General features: G+C 41.3%; 1 protein-coding gene across 1 annotated transcript in view; it reads left to right on the top strand.

The window, feature by feature from the left end:
• nej (CREB binding protein nejire) overlaps positions 1 to 17,442 on the top strand; it is a 48,382-nt gene that overhangs the window by 17,646 nt on the left and 13,294 nt on the right. The window contains exons 3-8 of the mRNA XM_080286828.1: positions 7,944 to 8,393; positions 9,881 to 10,669; positions 11,206 to 11,354; positions 12,603 to 12,720; positions 13,642 to 13,861; positions 16,189 to 17,411. Coding sequence (XP_080142954.1) covers positions 7,944 to 8,393; positions 9,881 to 10,669; positions 11,206 to 11,354; positions 12,603 to 12,720; positions 13,642 to 13,861; positions 16,189 to 17,411 — 2,949 coding nt within the window. The remainder of the gene's footprint in view (positions 1 to 7,943; positions 8,394 to 9,880; positions 10,670 to 11,205; positions 11,355 to 12,602; positions 12,721 to 13,641; positions 13,862 to 16,188; positions 17,412 to 17,442) is intronic.

The following is a 17,442-nucleotide window of genomic DNA, read 5'->3' as shown; positions in this document are numbered from 1 at the left end:
CATAGAATAAACACCAGGGAATTAAAATGTAGTCAGCTTGGGTAATTTGTGCTTATTTTAGTCTTAATATCTACCATGACAGAAATTCCACAGATTATAAATAGCATAACTTATGGGGAAAATTGCTTATGAGCCTAACCTCATGGCAGAGTTGTTCCCTACCACTATACAGTACTTACACCCGACTAGTAACCAGTGAGCACTAACACCCTTTCAAAACAGTATGTAAAGCATGTATTTAATGGGAATGAGCAATACTGTAAGGTTGCTTCCCACCTCCTGACTGACGACAATGCTCAGGTGGATGTGGGAGGGGGAGGGATTCTGAGGCTTGAGGCACACTATGGCCTCTCAGCACGGGGCAAGAGTGGTAGTAATGGGGACAACAGGATGGACTAGTGCTCCTGCGTGCCACTAGGCATGGGTGGGAAGTGCTGTGATTGGCTTGTCATGCGTGACTATGATTGGCGTCCAGCCCTGACTAGAGTAAACAACGCTGTGACCTGTAAACCTCCTGGTAATGAGCCACTTGAACAGTGACTGCAACTATCAGGTTGGTTAAATTGGTTACTGCCATGTAGGAAGTGATCATGGTTTGGCTGGAAAACTACCCTGAATTAGAATACCATGACTAACAAACCTGCGGTATATGCAAGTTGACTGTTTATATTGAACTTGTATTGACACATACATATCAACAGTAAACAAGCTGTCAGTGTTTGGTTAACTGCTGTGAGGTATTAATCCATCAACCACAAAACCAGTCTCAACTGAAATGTTGATAAAAGATAAAATTTACATAAATACCACCTCCATTCACATTGCCAGTTCCACAGATAATCAGAAACTCCAAAGCAGCAGGCCCAGACCATAACACAGACATTCTTCCTCAGGACATGAAGAAATGCACACATTCAGTTTTGCTAAGAAACAAAATCATCTCACAGATGTTGTAGGAGAAGGCCATCATCACTCACATACATGGACAGGATTCATCATAACTTATGCCAAGAGCTGAGGTAAAGGGATACTTGGTTCAGTGGGTGTAAATGCACTCAGATAGATATGGAGTGTCTTAGGCTGTATTAATAACCTCTTCTACATGATAAATGTGGAGAGAATGGAGAATGAAAGATTGACTAAGAGGGTGTATGTAGGTGAGGTGGAGGGAGGGAGTTGAGAGGTATATGAGGGAGGGGGGAGTGAGTTGGGGGGAGGGTAGTCAAATGGTGGGTGACAGCGACTTGGAGGTGTTTTGTCTGCGGCCACCCTTTGCAGGATTAGGGCATTGGGCTATAGATATCTACATAGATAGATTAGGTGTAGCCTAGGAGAGAGTTCTGTTTGTATTGGTTAGGTAATGCATTTGTTAACTCCTTCACTCCAAGTCATACTCACTAATGTTGAATAAAATCATGTACCAGTAGTAGAGCAATAATTGTCCAGGAAATGTGTCACCTGATTACAGAGGTTAGACATGAGATTGTGAGAGTGTGGGCAAGCCTGGGATGGTCAGTTTTAAAACACCTGTGAGGATAAGCATTAGACTACATTCCACTTTATATATAATTTACTGACAGGGCAGACTTGATTATTTTTCCATCATATGTTTTAGTAATGTTTGAAATTTGGTTTTGTTTCCCATTTGATCTCAAACAAATAAGGTCCATTCACCGTTCTTGCCTTTCGTTCATAGATGCTGGAGTGTGATGTACTTGACTATGGCATGCAATGTCATTCATCTGTGAGTGATAATATGCTCCTTCGTCCATTTCACTCAAGCATCATGAATCCAGTGATGAGAAGAGGCAAGAAAGGCGACTAGACTGTATCTGACTTTACATGTAACTACTTCATAAAAGGATGGATGCAGTTGTCAGGAAGAAGTTGCATTAATGAAGAAAGGCATCATGAGACAGTGCATAAGTGTTGATTGTTAGATATTGCTGCTAGGATAAGGTGTGAGTGAGGGATTTGAGATAGACTTGCTTTCAGTCTGAATGTGCAGCTACTTTGAGGGATGAAGGTAGTGCTACAGTTGGTTAAGTTATCTTTAGGTTTTGAAGTGTATTAAAATTGTAGACTGTGTGTTGGTATATATATCAAGAAAGCTTCCTTACTGATATATTTGAAGCAAGAATGCATGGGAATTTTGTGCTGTAGCAAGGGGTTTGAGAAGTAGAGGAGAGTTAGTGAAAGCAAGAGGAAAGATATTTGTCATCATTATAGCATAGTAAAGAATATGAAAAGTGTAATATGCATAATAAATCAAAAAGAAAAAGATGCTACACATCTGTGCTGCTTAGGATTTTAGAATATGGCCTGCATAGTATTTCACCACGGAATCCAGCACCATACATCACATCTTTTTGATGTCTTACCTCAGTACGGTAGCTGGACCACTTTTGTTCGTGCAACTTGACACACTGTAGGCCAATGTTAAGGGCTGTGTTTGTTGATTTTAACAGTTCTAGGTTCCCAGCTCCCCCTTTTTGCACTGTACTGTGCATCACAGCTTATGGATACTGCATTTCACTAGTCCTAACTGGTCTACACAATAGGTCAATATAAAAGGCCATTCTTACCCTACTGATTTTTGCAGTTGTAGCTAACTCCAACGTCCCCTCCTCCCCCACTGTTCCTATATCACAGTTTGTGGACAGCTTGGTTGTACTAGTATACATACATACTAGGTCTGTGGTAAAGGACAAGTCTATTGATTTTCAAGGTTCTAGATCCCCCTCCCTGCCCCCCCATTCCCTGCACCCTGACACACATGCTTGTAGGTGGACACCATGTCAGTAAGCTGGCTGCCTTTGGGTGTGCTAATGTACACATATGTAGCTATAGGTTTATGGCTAAGGCCAGGCTTAATGATTTTCAAGATTCTGGATTCCCTCAGCACCCAGTGTGTGAATACTGTATATTATATCTTAGTATCCAGACCACCTTTGGTCATATAACTTTTGGATTTAATACACAATTACCAAAATCCTGTTCATATTGTAGTAATATAATGGTTATTTTTTATTCATTAGGAAAGTACCGTAGGTGAGGGTAGCTACGGTACTGTACCAGTATATATGTACTGAATAAGCTACTGTATTGATTCTTAAGGTGTATAGTACAGTAGGGTGGTTTTAGCCAATTCTGTAGTTACTGTAATTAGTTTGTTTGGTACATAATGGTTTAACTGATACTTCTTTACATTATAGATAGCTGTAATGGCCAGGTTATTCACTAGTTTGTGATAGATTATATATTATTATATTTTCAGAGAATTTGTTGTGATGTTACGACTAAAGTGTACTACTGTATACATGTGTGTATGATTGTTTATGGTTGTAAGGGAGTTAGTAGGTTCCAGTTTTTGCTTCTTAACCCCTGTCTCTCTGGCAGAGCAGACCTCTCAACCACAGGTAAGCAGCTGTGTCTGTGGTGCCATCCTACAGATACAGTACAGTACAGTATATACACTGCAAGGAACTAACACTTTTTGGTATACAATGCCTTGCCAGGGTCAGACCAGGGTCCTTCCCACAGCACGATGCAGTGAATTGAGGTGGTTTGGCATTGTGAGTGAATGTTGCAGCTACATCACTCCACCCAGGGTACACATTGCCATCACATGCAGGATCCTTGTCAATGTCTGTGGCTCCCAGTATCTATGGGTTGGAGTTGTTGATAGGCTGTGAAGTCTTTTAGCAAATTCATAGGTGTGTGTCATCTACTGTGAGTGCTTGTGGGAAGTTACAGTACTTGTAAACAGGTGTGGGTGCTTTGATAGAATGGTACCAGTTTGGGGTGAGATTGTGAATGATGGGAGATTGACTTGAAGGGTGTGTATGAGTAAGGTAGAGGAGGATGGGAAGACAGGGAATAGGCAGAGGTATAGAGTTGTGAGATAGTGTATACAAATGAAGGTGGTGTGAGTTGAAGTTAAGGCAACCTGATAGTGGGGGACAGCATTATGTGGAGGTGATTTGTTTGTGGTCACCCCCTGTAGGATTGACTTCTGAGCTAGAGATAGGTAGATGGAAAAAACAATAGTGTAGCTATGCTTTTTCCATTATTGTTATTATTATTATTACATTATTATTATTATCAGCTCCTACGCTCCTCATGGGGCAATGTAGGATTGGATGATGGATGGATTAGTGTTATCATTATTATTACAGTATTAGCCGTTATTTTTATCATCATCATCCTTCTTATTATTATTTTTCTTATCATCATCATCTGAACCTCCTTTCCTACCCTAGGGCAGGGTGAGGACGCTTAGTAGTAGTAGTAGTATAAATTGGTTGTTGGAGGTTGTTTGCCTGGAGATTATTAATGATTGTTTGCAAATGCTGGTATGATTCTGTTAGAGCTTCTGAAGGATTTTAAGTGGTTGTTAAATGTAGGAGTGCAAGTTTTGGTTGCATAATCCTTAACCTTGAAAATTAGTGATACAAGTGATAAGGAGAGCTATGTGGATTATCACTGGGCCTAATCAGGAGGGAGGTTTAAGATCCTGGCAAGTTTCTCTGATAAGCAAGTCTCCAAAACATATATCTATCATGTCATTTTGTTTTTCCTAGTCTTTAATATTCAGATGGATTTTGGAGTCTTGGTGGCTGTGTGAGTGAAGGCAAATGTGTATACAGTCTCTGTGATCAATATCAGACACTTTGGGGTTAGGAGGTTTATAAATATGGCTTTGATTATGTATTTCCATGATTCCACCATAAACAAAACACATACAGTGACACACACTACTCATCATCTTCATTATCTTCCTATTTATCATCATCATCATCATCTCTCTTCTCAACATACTCCTCCGTTTCCTCTTTTCCACTTCTTTTCATCCTTTTTTTCTCCTCCTCTTTTTCAGACAGTGCACAAAAATGCTTAAATATTCCACAAAGAAGTTTTCTGTCATGTATCGACACTTGACGTGGTGAATTTCCTTCTTTCTAAACAACCACCACTGTACTCCTCGCTACATTTGCACTGAGGTATTTAAGGTAAAGGGAAAACAGTGATGTGATAAATGTTAGAAAAGAAGTTATAGTTTCCATTACCTTAGCCCTCTAATCCACAAAATATGCTTCATTTTGGAAAGAATCCATTGACTTAAGTTGGTTTTATTCAATTTAGGATATATATATATTTTATTTTTTTTTTTAAGTGCTGGGGTTAGATACAAACCTAATTAACCACTTCTCTACCAGGGTCCTCTTAAAAGCTGAATAAAATAATTTAGTGGTAACAGGAATGAAATACAAATGATATTGGGCTGAAAGAACTAAGTTTCCCCAAAATGGCCTATTATCATTATATAGTACCGTAGATGTTATGAATGCCAAGAAGAAAGGGAGTGGGTATAGGTGTAAATGAGTACTGTATGTGAGAAGAGATGTATGGAAGTTGAGGAAGCTAAGGAATTGAGATAGTATGGTGATGAGGAGAGGATGGAGAAAGGCTAGAAGATTCTATGAAAGTAAGGTGGAGAGGGAGGAGGAGACTGAGGATGAGGCTGAAGGGTGGGGTAGAGAGCTGTATGAATGAGGATGGTGTGATTGAGAGGAAGGACAGCTTTATGGTGGAGGACAAGGTGACATGGAAGTGACTTGTTTATAACCACACCCTATAGTATTAAGATCTCTTGTCTCTTCGTCGCACTGTTGCATCTTAATCCCTCTTCTGTCGCTACTTCAATGGTCACTGCTCCTCCGAACTGTCTGCTCGTGTCCCTCCACCTCTGCAATGGTTGCGTAGCACCCGTCTAGCAACAAACTCTCATCCCTTTTCTGTCCAACTCTCTAATGCAAGAGTTAACTGTTACTCGCTGTCCATCATTTATGGAACAGGCCAACTCTGAAACTGTTCCCGTTGTCTGTATTTCCTACTTCCTATGATCTCCAGTCTTTCAAACGCAGTGTGCCCAGGCATCTCGAAATGAACGGATCTTGATTTGGTTCTTTTGTATTTTTTATTTCATTTTATTTTATTTTTTTCTTGGAAGGAACGGTTTGCAGGCTCCTGGCCTTTGCTTTCTTCTTCCATGCATAAGAAATAAATAAATAAATAAAATGGGTAAATTATTTTTGTACAAAAAATGACACCTCAAGGGTTGGTGTCCCCTTTCAGACTTGGTGCAGGTAGTTAGAATTACTCCCATTTACATTAATGTATCCCATGGGTGCCTGTCAACTACTGTACACTTGTAGAAAAACACTATAAGAACAGGTTAGAAAGGATAAGAAAATATTTGCAGACGTGGGTGAGCTTGTTAGATGGAACCAAAATTGTGTAGACCCATGTTTGTTTTGTTAATAGTTGACCCATTGCACTGGGCGTTGTGTGGGTGTTGGTGGCAGTGCGTGGGTGGGCAAGCAGGTGTGTGTGTGTGTGTGTGTGTGTGTGTGTGTGTGTGTGTGTGTATATATATATATAAAACATTGCATAGGATGAAATATGGAAGTACTGATTGTTATGACAGTTGAGTAGATGACAAAATAATGGAGAGCAATAATGTGTGTACATAGTGACATGTCAGTGGGGCTGCTTGGTCAGGTGGATCAGGGTTAAGCAACAGCAGCAGCGTCATGACTCACATGTAGTCGGTTACATGTGTTAATATGCTTGAATTTTGAAACATATATGGGTTGATAATCAGAAGTTAACTATTGTTTACACTGTCTGTCTATCTATTGTCAGACACCTTCATCCTGTAAGGGGTGGCCACAAACAAATTACATCCATGTCACCCTGTCCCCTGCCATTTCATTGCCTTGCTTCCAGCTCACACCTCCCACCCTCTGTTATACCTCTCCACTCCGTCTGTCCATATCATCCTTGGCCTCCCCCTCCCTCTCCCTTCCTCCACCTCACTCACATACACTCCTCATCAGTCTTTCACTCTCCATCATCCTCACATGGCCAAACCACCTCAGTGTGTTTCTCCTAATGCTTCCTGTCACATCCACACCACAACGCTCCTTCACGTCCTCATTTGTCAGTCTGTCTCACCACGTGAGTCCACAGGCTCCTCTTAAATAACTCATTTCCACTGCTCTCACTCTTGACGTGTGTCCCTCAAACAAGGTCCAAGCTTCATTTCCATATGTTAGAGTTGGTATCACAGTAGCCTACTGTCATGTAGGCTAATGTAGTAGCTTTTTCACTCCCACGCTCACTTCCCTGTTTCTTATCACTGCTTTCAAGGAACCAGCAACCTTTCTTCCTTGTTGTACCCTTTCAAGCACTTCACCCTCCAAACTTCCATCCTTGCTCGTCTCACTACCCAAGTACTTAAATGCACTCACATTTTCCATATCCTCCTCATCCAATCTCGCTGTACATTCACTGACTTCACTTCTCTCAAAGACCATCACTTTACCCTTCCCTACATTCACATTTTGATTCCGTTTTTATGCACTCTTCCAAACTCATCCACCAAGCCTTGTGGCTCCCCTTCATCTTCACTTAACAACACAGTATCATCTGCAAACAACAGTACAGGGAGTTGTGTACACATACTGTATAGATAGGACTTTGGAATGTGTACAGAAGTTTGTAATGGTATGTTGTTAGTTATATTCACTGAAGGTAATTAAATTTAGTTACACTGTACCTGACAAGTGTATAAGTGTGATGTGCATCTTTAAAGAAAGCTACTCCAAAAATATGTGGAGGAGGTCATGCCTGAGATGGAGCAAGGGTTCTGTGGGCTTTAATGAAGTGTGAGTGTCTGGCCTATTTCTTTGGATGTGCTGTTGATAGTTCCCATTCTCTTTTTTTCCCTTTCCTGATTTTCTGGATCCCACCTTATCCCATCCATACTTGGATAAAAAAGTTGGAGGGGGGGTAGGATGGTGGCAATGAAAATAGTATACAGTATTATGATTGTATTGAAAATTGAGTGTATTAAAATCCTTGTTTTTTTTCTGCAGAACCCTGGTGTTGGAGGCATTGGTCAGCCCAACTTGTCTGGTGGGTACCACTTCCCTGGTCCTGGCGTGAGCCAGGGTATGGATGGCAGTATGGGCCAGACCAATGCTGGGATGGGGCCAGGCCAGCGCCCCATGGGCATCGGTGGAATGCCGCCTCGTTACCCCAACCAGGATGTGATGGGAATCATGGGTCCATTGTCGCGTGGACCCCAGCCTGGACCAGGCCCCACTGCTCCAGGAGCTCAGGGTGTCCCAGGTGGGCCTCCTGTTGGCCCTCCTGGACCCATGCCCGGTGGTCCAGGTGCTCCAGGTCAGATGGTACCTGGGCAACCTAGACCAAATCCAGCAGATCCAGAGAAAAGAAAGTTGATCCAGCAGCAATTGGTGCTTCTCCTTCATGCCCATAAATGTCAGCGGCGGGAGAGCCAGGCAAATGGCGAGGTGAGGCAGGTGAGTATATTAGTAGATGATATGGACCCCATGTCCATACATTTTACTATGCTCATCACTGCTTTTTTTTTCAAGTGCTTTAAATAGTAATTCATAGCAATAGTTTTTTTTTTTTTTCCCCACTCTAACCACATTATCTCCTGTATTGTTCATGTAATTTGAAAACAAAACACACCATACAGTTGGGCTTGGGAACCAAAATAATCAGCCATTGTAAAAAAAATACAAAAAAGGAAAGAAAAAGGGCTACACAGTGATGTTTATGAGAAATTTCTGCATCTTCTAGCATAAAATTTTGTGGGGGTACAGTTGATGCTCAGGAGATTCCTCACTCTGCATGCATGGTCTTCTCTCCCTTACCTGGATAATGATGGAGGAATGGGTAAAGGAGTAAAGAGAGACACTAGTTCAGTGGAGCTCTTGAGTTGTTGTGATGGCTGCTCTGTTGAAAGCACAGTGGTGGAAGTAGTGGGGTCTCATGCAGTGTTACTTGAAGACCCCATTGTACTTCACTGCCTCTTGTTGCAAAGCCCTTTGCAGTGTATAGAAACACTGACTGATTCATTCATACTGTAATGTGTTGTCCATCTGTACCTTCACATCAAAGCCAATTAGTACATCTCCATTTATGCCTTCCTATTTAAATGCCACAGCATCAACATACTGTACAGGACAGTAATTCCTTGTTGAATGTGGTTTGCTTTATGCTTTTTTTCTTTTAATTTGTCAAGCTGTTAATTTTGAAATGCTTGTGTAACTCTCCTGTGTCTATGGTTTAACTTCAAAATGTGCAGAGGAGGAGGATTAAAACTGCTAATACAGTACTGGTAGCTACGGTATATCAGTTATTTCCAGAAATTGCTGATAAACTTTCTAATGTGTATGTTCTATATTAAAGTTTGTGTAAAATCATAGAAAACATACAACACTTCTTCCATTCACCTCACAACACGGGTAGTGCACTGTTAGAAGCACAGAAAACTCCAGAGCAGCAAGACATGTCCACATATTAAACATCACTTAAATCACTTTGGTCTCAGTCATAAATATTCACCATGAAATTTTCAACTTCTGAACTCGTAACCAGGTTCTTGATATCTGTAACAAAGCTGTGATCCGTATGTTCAGGTTAGGCATTATTCAGAGTAAAATGATAAAATGCAACAGTGCTCTCAAATGGATTAAATAGGAACAAGTGATGAAGTTTTTACAAAGATATGGAGGTAATATTGTTTACCAAGTATGCTAGTAGTTCATCTCTGAACTACCCTTCATATACACCCATGTTACATGAATGGCACATTTTTGTAGCTGTATTTAACCATAGCATAATTGCATTTAGTAGCGCATGCCAATCATTGTTCCAGTATTGTGCATCTGTCAAGATATGTAAGTGAAAAGCAGTTATGACTTTGTTACTATTGAACTTATATTCATTGTGTTTAAGACGTAACTGAACTAATGTGGTATTTATTTCTCTTCTACAGTGTAACCTGCCTCATTGTAAAACAATGAAGAATGTTTTACAACACATGACAACCTGTCAAGCAGGAAAGTCATGCCCGGTTCCTCATTGTGCATCATCAAGACAGATCATTTCACACTGGAAGAACTGTGCCCGGCAAGATTGTCCTGTGTGTGAGCCATTGAAACAGGCAGATAAAAAACAACCTGCAGCAGGAACAGTTACAAACCAAATTCCACCTACTGTATCTCAGCCAGGCCCTAGCCCTGGTGGTGTTGCAGGACCAATATCGGGTCCACCAGGCGGCCCACCAGGACCTCCTGGACCTCCCACTGTGCCAGGGCAGATTCCAGCAGGTCCTCCAGGACAAAATGCAGGGCCAAGACCTGGAGGTGTTAAGAGAGTTTATGAAGGAGATTCCCTGCAACCACCTATATCAGGGCCTCCTGGACCTTCAGACACATTGATAAGAAACTTGAGACCCCAGGTAGCAGGTGGTGGCGGCGTGCCGGGAATACCTGGTAATGCCCAGGCTGGTGTGCCAGGTAATGTGCCTGGTGGTGGCACTGGGGTACCTGGGGCGGCACAGGGCAACATGCCAACACCGCTGGTACGACCAGGAGTACCAAACAAAGGACCTGAAGGAACCATGATGGGTCAAACAGCCACTCAAGGAATGAACTCACCAGGTATGATGGTCAGAGGACCCAATGCCAGTTCTGGACCCATGAGCACACTCCAGCCACAGCAGCTCATAGGAAAGCCTCCAAATGTTGGCATCAATCAAACCACCCCTGTTGTTAGTACAATGGTAAGTCCCACACTCAACATTTTATTGTATACTGCATGTATTATTGTAATATGAGATTACTTATGCACAGGACATATTATACTATTAAAAAATGAAAGTTTATCTTGAGGGGGTTCCAAATTATTTACAAATAATGTCTTTGTTCATATAACTTGCATATCCAACAAGACCCAACCTAACTATTATTTCCTTGATCTTGGTAAAAGAATAATGTCTTTCACAGATTAGTTACATATTGTTTGGTTTGTTATTATCCATTATTGAGACTGTATAGCTAAACTTAATACCTAAGCTTTTTATTTCGTTTTGGAAAATGGTTGGTTAAGATTGCCTTTTAGACCTTTATATACAACAGCTGAGAGACTGAATGCAGACAAATGAGAATATGCTCTGTTTTCAGGCACAACCCTGCCTTACTAGAGCAGTTAACAGTAGGCATGTTGTAAAGAAAAAAAAAATGTACCGGTATATATACTCTTTCCTGGAATTATTTTGCAGATGAGATATAAAATGTGTTTGTTCCATTATCTTTTCAGTCTTTACCTGACTCCTGGTTAAACCTGCCAAACCAACCACCCCAGTTGCCTGGTGGCTTTGGTGCCGTCACCGCCAAGCCTGTCAAGGGGACCAAAGAGTGGCACCAAAGTATATCCAATGAATTGAGGAATCACCTGGTTCATAAACTGTAAGTACACGGTATATGTTACACATTTATTTATTTATTGCCTCATTCATCATCCAGTCATTTATTGCCTTGTCAAGAGTGTATTGAGAGAGAGAGAGAGAGAGAGAGAGAGAATGAATTACAGTATTTATGTGAAACACTGTACATTCACTCAACTCAAGTTCTTGAGATTAAGAAAAATTACTGGTACGATTTTTATTCCCTCAATATTATAAGCGGATATTGGAAGGGGTGGCTTTGGAGGCACAGTACAGAGATCCTTTGGTTATCACACACTTGGTTACAGCTAGAGAAAAATGTGCATTCTGCCACTGTCACACATTTTTTTGCTTTAAAAAAATTATTGTGCGCCTGAGCTGGTTTCTGCCGGCAATACTTGTGGAAAATCAGTGGTTTCTGATGGCTTTCAGGGATTCAAAGACAAATCCCTATTTGAAGACTTAATCCCACCCACTTACCTCAAGCCCATCTCATGTCTACAGTATGTGGTACGTGTTTATTCCTTCTTGTGCACTTTTCATCATTTTCTGTTAGTCGGTACCAGCTAGGCACAATAACCAAGGTTCACTGTATTTGGAAGTCCCATACTATATTGGACTGTTGATTGAGGAACAGAGAAAGAGGAAGGAGGGTGAGGAGACTGAGGATAAGGTGGAGGGATGGGTTGGAGAGGTATATGAATGAGGATGGCATGATTTGGAGGGGTTTCAGCTTGAGGGTGAAGGATAGATGACAATGATGATGTATTTGTGGCCACCACATCCATGATAGAAGAAGTCTGGCTGTAGGTAAATGGGGCAGAGTTGTGAAAACCTTTAGTTACAGAAGAATCAGTTTGTGTTATGGGCAAGAGACAGGATGGGAGAGGGCCTGTATCAGGATGATATATGGCATAAGGTAACATGTGCAGTACCGGTATATAAATTTCTGGATATGCTGCAGATATATGATGGGTAATGTTGAGATATTGATGTCTGGAAATTGAGTAAGTTTTTAATCAAAGGAGGGTACATGAGAGGTACATGATATTGTGTTAAAACTACTAATTGATAAATGCTGTTTGAACCCCAGCTGTTTTTAAGCATGGAAGGAAAGGAATATTTAGGGACATGGAGGGTTGCAGGTTATGGGTGTGAGAAAGAGAACCTATGTGAGAGTGTCTTGAGACCTGATTTATAGAAGAAAAATTATTCATATATCATGACATTTGAATATAACGGATGCTTTTTTTTTTCTTTTTTTTTTCAGCGTACAAGCCATCTTCCCAACTCCAGACCCTCAAGCAATGCTGGATAAGAGAATGCAGAATCTTGTTGCTTATGCCAGAAAAGTAGAGGGAGACATGTTTGAAATGGCAAATTCAAGGGTAAGTAATTAACAGGCTACCTTTTTTTGGTTGAAGTTCATTAGTCAGGCTTACTGCAGAAATGTATTGATACAGTAAGTTCTCATTGTAAAGTACCTTTTTGACCTTCATTTTTACGGTTCAGTCCACAGATAGTTGTATTGATATCCATCCACCCATCCTTTTTTTTTTTTTTTTTTTTTTTTTTTTTTTTTTTTTTTTTTAATCAGTCCTGGCATTTAAGGCAAGGGTGACCCACCCCATTACTCCTGAGTGGAAGTATGAGAAAAAATTCCATCCACTCTGCAGATGGAAACCTTTACAGGTTCCAGCTGGATAGAACACTAACCCACATGACCATCAGGCTTCCTTTGGTTATAGGATTACCACCCATCTTAGGAAGTGGTTTCCAGGGCTTCAATTAACTATATGGCTCATCAGTCATTGTAGAGTCACTGTAGGCAACATTACTTTGAGAGTAGGTGGTGAGTGCCACCACCTACTACCTTGTAGTAATATTGGCTGCTGAATTTCCATCACTACCTTTGAAGCTTTACAGTATTCACCAGTTCCCACAAGTTTATGGCACCAGTTGTGTGGAATATATTCAGATATTTTGAAGTAGCCTACATCACTTATAACAGTGACTGACTGCATTATGACTGTGTTGCTGATATTTCTGTATTGGATATCAGAAAGGACACTTTCAATTCTTGCCATTTCTTGACTTATTTAGCTATAATTGTAATGCAGAGTTGACATTATTTCATCTTTCTTCATTTCACAGTGCCATAAACTACTTGAAAGAAATAGTTGTACTTATAGAATCTGTTTACTGAGAAGATACAGCAGATGCCTTTCTTTAGTAAACAGAATTGTCATATTTGAGTAGAACTAACATTTTTTTTGCTGTTAAAGTAATGGTGATTGCTTTCTTTACAGCCTCAGTATTACCATCTCTTGGCTGAGAAGATATACAAAATACAGAAGGAATTGGAAGAGAAGCGTCTACAGAGAAAACAGACTCCACGTGAGGGTGGTGCAGTGCCTCCCAATGCCCCTGGTGGACCGCAGTGCTCCGGCCAGGGAGTCACACCGGCCTCTCCAGTGGTTGCTCCGGGTCAGATACACACGCCCACCACATCAGGAGCTTCACCCATCGGTAGGTTGTGTGGATTTTAGAGTGCTGAGTTGCCACCTACATTCTCTAGCTGTCTGCCCAACTCTTCATTCATCCATGTGTCTGTGTATCCATTTATCCATATGTCAGTGCATCATTGTGTCCATCCATCCATCCATCTGTTTGTCTCTCCATCCATCCATCTGTTTCTCTCTCCATCCATCCATATGTTGATCTGTCAGTCCATACATCTCTCCATCCATTTGTTGGTCTATCAGCTGTTCATTTCTTGGTCTGTATCCATCCATCCATCCATCCAGCTAGCCAACCATTCAAGCAGCCAACCAACCCACCTTTGTGTTGCATAGGGCAGTGGGATAGGTTGTTCAGTCCAAACCTTGAAGATGAGGAGACTGTCACTGGACCTTGAGCAGTATTAGACGAAAAATAAATTCCACATGTCCGAGAGTTTGAACATTTATGGGGTACGGTTGGTTGGAGACCTTGAACCCACTAGAGCTCACAAATTATTTAACCAGGAATTGGAAATGTAAAGCAGGATTTCTGTATATGTTAAGACACCCCAAGCATTGAGGTTTTTGATGTTTTTAGTCATACCATTAGTTACAGTTAGTCTTTTGATGGATTAAGGTTCTTGTTGTGGCACTTCATTATATTAGACTGTTTACAATGCTGGGTGGTAACCATATAACCAATCCATACGTGTTCCGTACTTGTCAGCAAATGGGTTGGCGGAGGGTTTGTACCTCTCTTCATAAAACAACAAACTCAGAGTCAAACAGCCACCCCTTATGGGATTATGGTGTCTGGCTATAGATAGATAAATTGATCCTTGTTGGTTGAAGAGAATACAGAGAAAGTAACGGCCTTCAGTTACCTATGGGAGATAAAATCCCAAACATGTAAGACTGTTAATTTGACTATACTTACACATTAAATTGGCCTTGATTTTCATCCAGTTGCAGCCTATTTCATACAACAGAGGCAGAAAAAGAGAATTCAGTAGCTTTATACTCATTCCTTAGCACTTCTTTACTAGCATCATATTCTGGCATTAATCTTTGATCACAGCTTGGGATTCAAGATGGAGGTATGGCAATTTTAGGCCAAGTTAAAGTAAAGAGTGTATTGTGTACCCTGCCATTAAACCACCAGGTATCTCATAAAAAAAAAAAAAAAAAAAAAAAAAAAAAGTCAGCCTCAAAATATGATCAGAGTGCACAGTGAAATGGGTCACACTTGGATTCACATGCCATTCAACCCTTCATCGTTTTCAGGTGCCTCCTAAGTATTGGTTGAGGAAATACTCGTGGAGGTAGAGGTTGCTTACTTATCAATTCATTGTTGGAAATACAGCAAAAGCAGCAGTTGTATCATTTATCATATTGTTTATAAAGGCTCCAACTTGCTTGCATGCATTGACCATGGTCACAGCATGGTGGCTTTCCATGCTGATTGATCTCTGGCAACCTGTTTATTGAGTCCCACATCCCTGAGGTCACACACTGTGACCTCGTCCCAGGTCTTTTTTGGTCTGTCACTTGCAACTCAATCCCCGACTTTTGCGCTTCTCACTTTTCACACCCAGCTGTCATCCTCTGTCCTTTCCACATCCCCAAACCATATCTGTGGTATCAGCAGTACCTATGATTATTCCATTACTAAAATAATTCTGTTCAGGCATAAACTTAATACTGTACTTAATTTACTGTAGAGCATTGTCAGATTTTCATCATCTTCATTCATGCTTCATTCCCCACCATCGGATGGGGTGAGGTAAGTTCAAAGAGTCAGAAGAAGCTGTTTTCAGAAATTACTAAGAAACTTTCTAAACTAGAGTTTCCTTACATACCTCATGTAGAACAGAAAATTTGTCAGTTATGCAGTGGGGATGTGTAAGAAAAGGAAAATAGAAATGGAAGTAAAGTACAGCCAGATTTACTTTTTTGGACATCGATTGGGACTGTGTTCATTCCCTGTTGTTTTTTTATCAGAATTATTGTTTAATTAACACTTTGTAATTTCAGAATTAGTTTGTAGTTAAGCTGTAGCAGGTACTGATATATCTAAACAACAGTTAAAGGGAACAGCCATTATTTTGTTAGAGTGAGAATTCTTTGCTGTGTGGCCAGAAATAATCTCAACCAGTGAATAGCTAAATAAAAATTTTTTGTTCACTTTGACTTCATGAAATAGGTATACATGATATAGAGGTGGATTTGAATGTGTAAACTGGCACACAGTTTGTGAATTTGCAGTCACTTCATGGAAGGTGACAGCATCACATTATTTGACTGATGAAAAAGAAAGCTAGAATCTTTTAATACTGAGAAATGCGGTACTTACAGGCATGGTGCCCCGTCCTCCAGGTCCACGACCAGCACACCCATCAGGTACCCTCATCCCCTCAACTCACCCCATGGCCAACAATCAGGTGTCACAGCCAACTTCCATCTGCCAGCCCAACAATCAGATGGTCATAGGACCTCCAATTAGTGGGCCAATCACCACTACTCCAACCACCAGCAACAGCACAATGGTCAACTCCTCGGGTCAGTTCCCTGGCACTGTTCCTCATGGAGACATGATGCCTGGTCCCAGACCTAGTATTCCTCCTCCACCCTACAGTACTCCCAACGATTCTGCCGTCATGAACCAAGTGTCTAACAGAACTTCTCCAGTCATACCTGTATCATCCGTTGCTGCGACTCTTGGCATTCCCGTGTCCATGGCATCACAGTCCACTCCAAGCTCCATGGCCAATACATCTGGTAGTGAGAGTTCCTTCCCACCAACTTCACAAACAGGTCTTATCACCACAAATGCTAACAGCGAAAACACAGTTATGCCCACGTCAATTCACACAAAAGATTCTGGTACTGGCAGTAAGTCAATTCCAGCAGAGATGCCGGAGGAGAAACCCGCAGGCAAACCATGCAAGATTCAGGTAAAAACTGAGCCAACTGAAATTAAGAGTGAACCGCCTGAAGAAACTGAAGGTAAAGACATTAAAACTGAGCCTAAACCAGAACCTATGGAGGTCAGCACTGCCCCAGAAGAGACCCCCGTAAAACAAGAACCATTCATAAAGGAGGAGCCGAAGAGTCCAGCAGTTCGCACTCCGAGTGAGACCACCACCACCACCACCACTGAACCAGCCACCAACAGCAAAGGGGACAAGCCGGCCAACAGTGGTTCAGTGGCAATACGACGGCCAGCACCCACTCCCCCCAAGCCAGCCCCAATGGTGTGTCCGCCCGCACCCAAGGACCGCCCTCCTCTCTTCAAACCCGACGAGTTGAGGCAACACTTGGTTCCTACGTTAGAAAAACTTTATCGGCAGGATCCCGAGTCTATTCCATTTCGCCAGCCTGTTGATCCACAAGCCCTTGGAATACCTGATTACTTTGATATAATCAAGAAGCCCATGGATTTGTCAACAATTAAGCGAAAACTGGACACTGGTCAATACACTGATCCTTGGGACTATGTGGATGATGTTTGGCTGATGTTTGACAATGCCTGGATTTACAACAGGAAAACATCACGTGTATACAGATACTGCACAAAAGTAAGTCTCTCAAGAAATAAGTCTATTCACT

This window comes from Coenobita brevimanus, chromosome 114 (genome assembly GCF_032717465.1).
Source record: "Coenobita brevimanus isolate Jiangsu-jjx chromosome 114, ASM3271746v2, whole genome shotgun sequence".
Lineage (NCBI taxonomy): Eukaryota > Metazoa > Arthropoda > Malacostraca > Decapoda > Coenobitidae > Coenobita > Coenobita brevimanus.
Note: the sequence above shows the minus strand (reverse complement) of the source record. Positions and strands in the feature narration are given on the sequence as shown.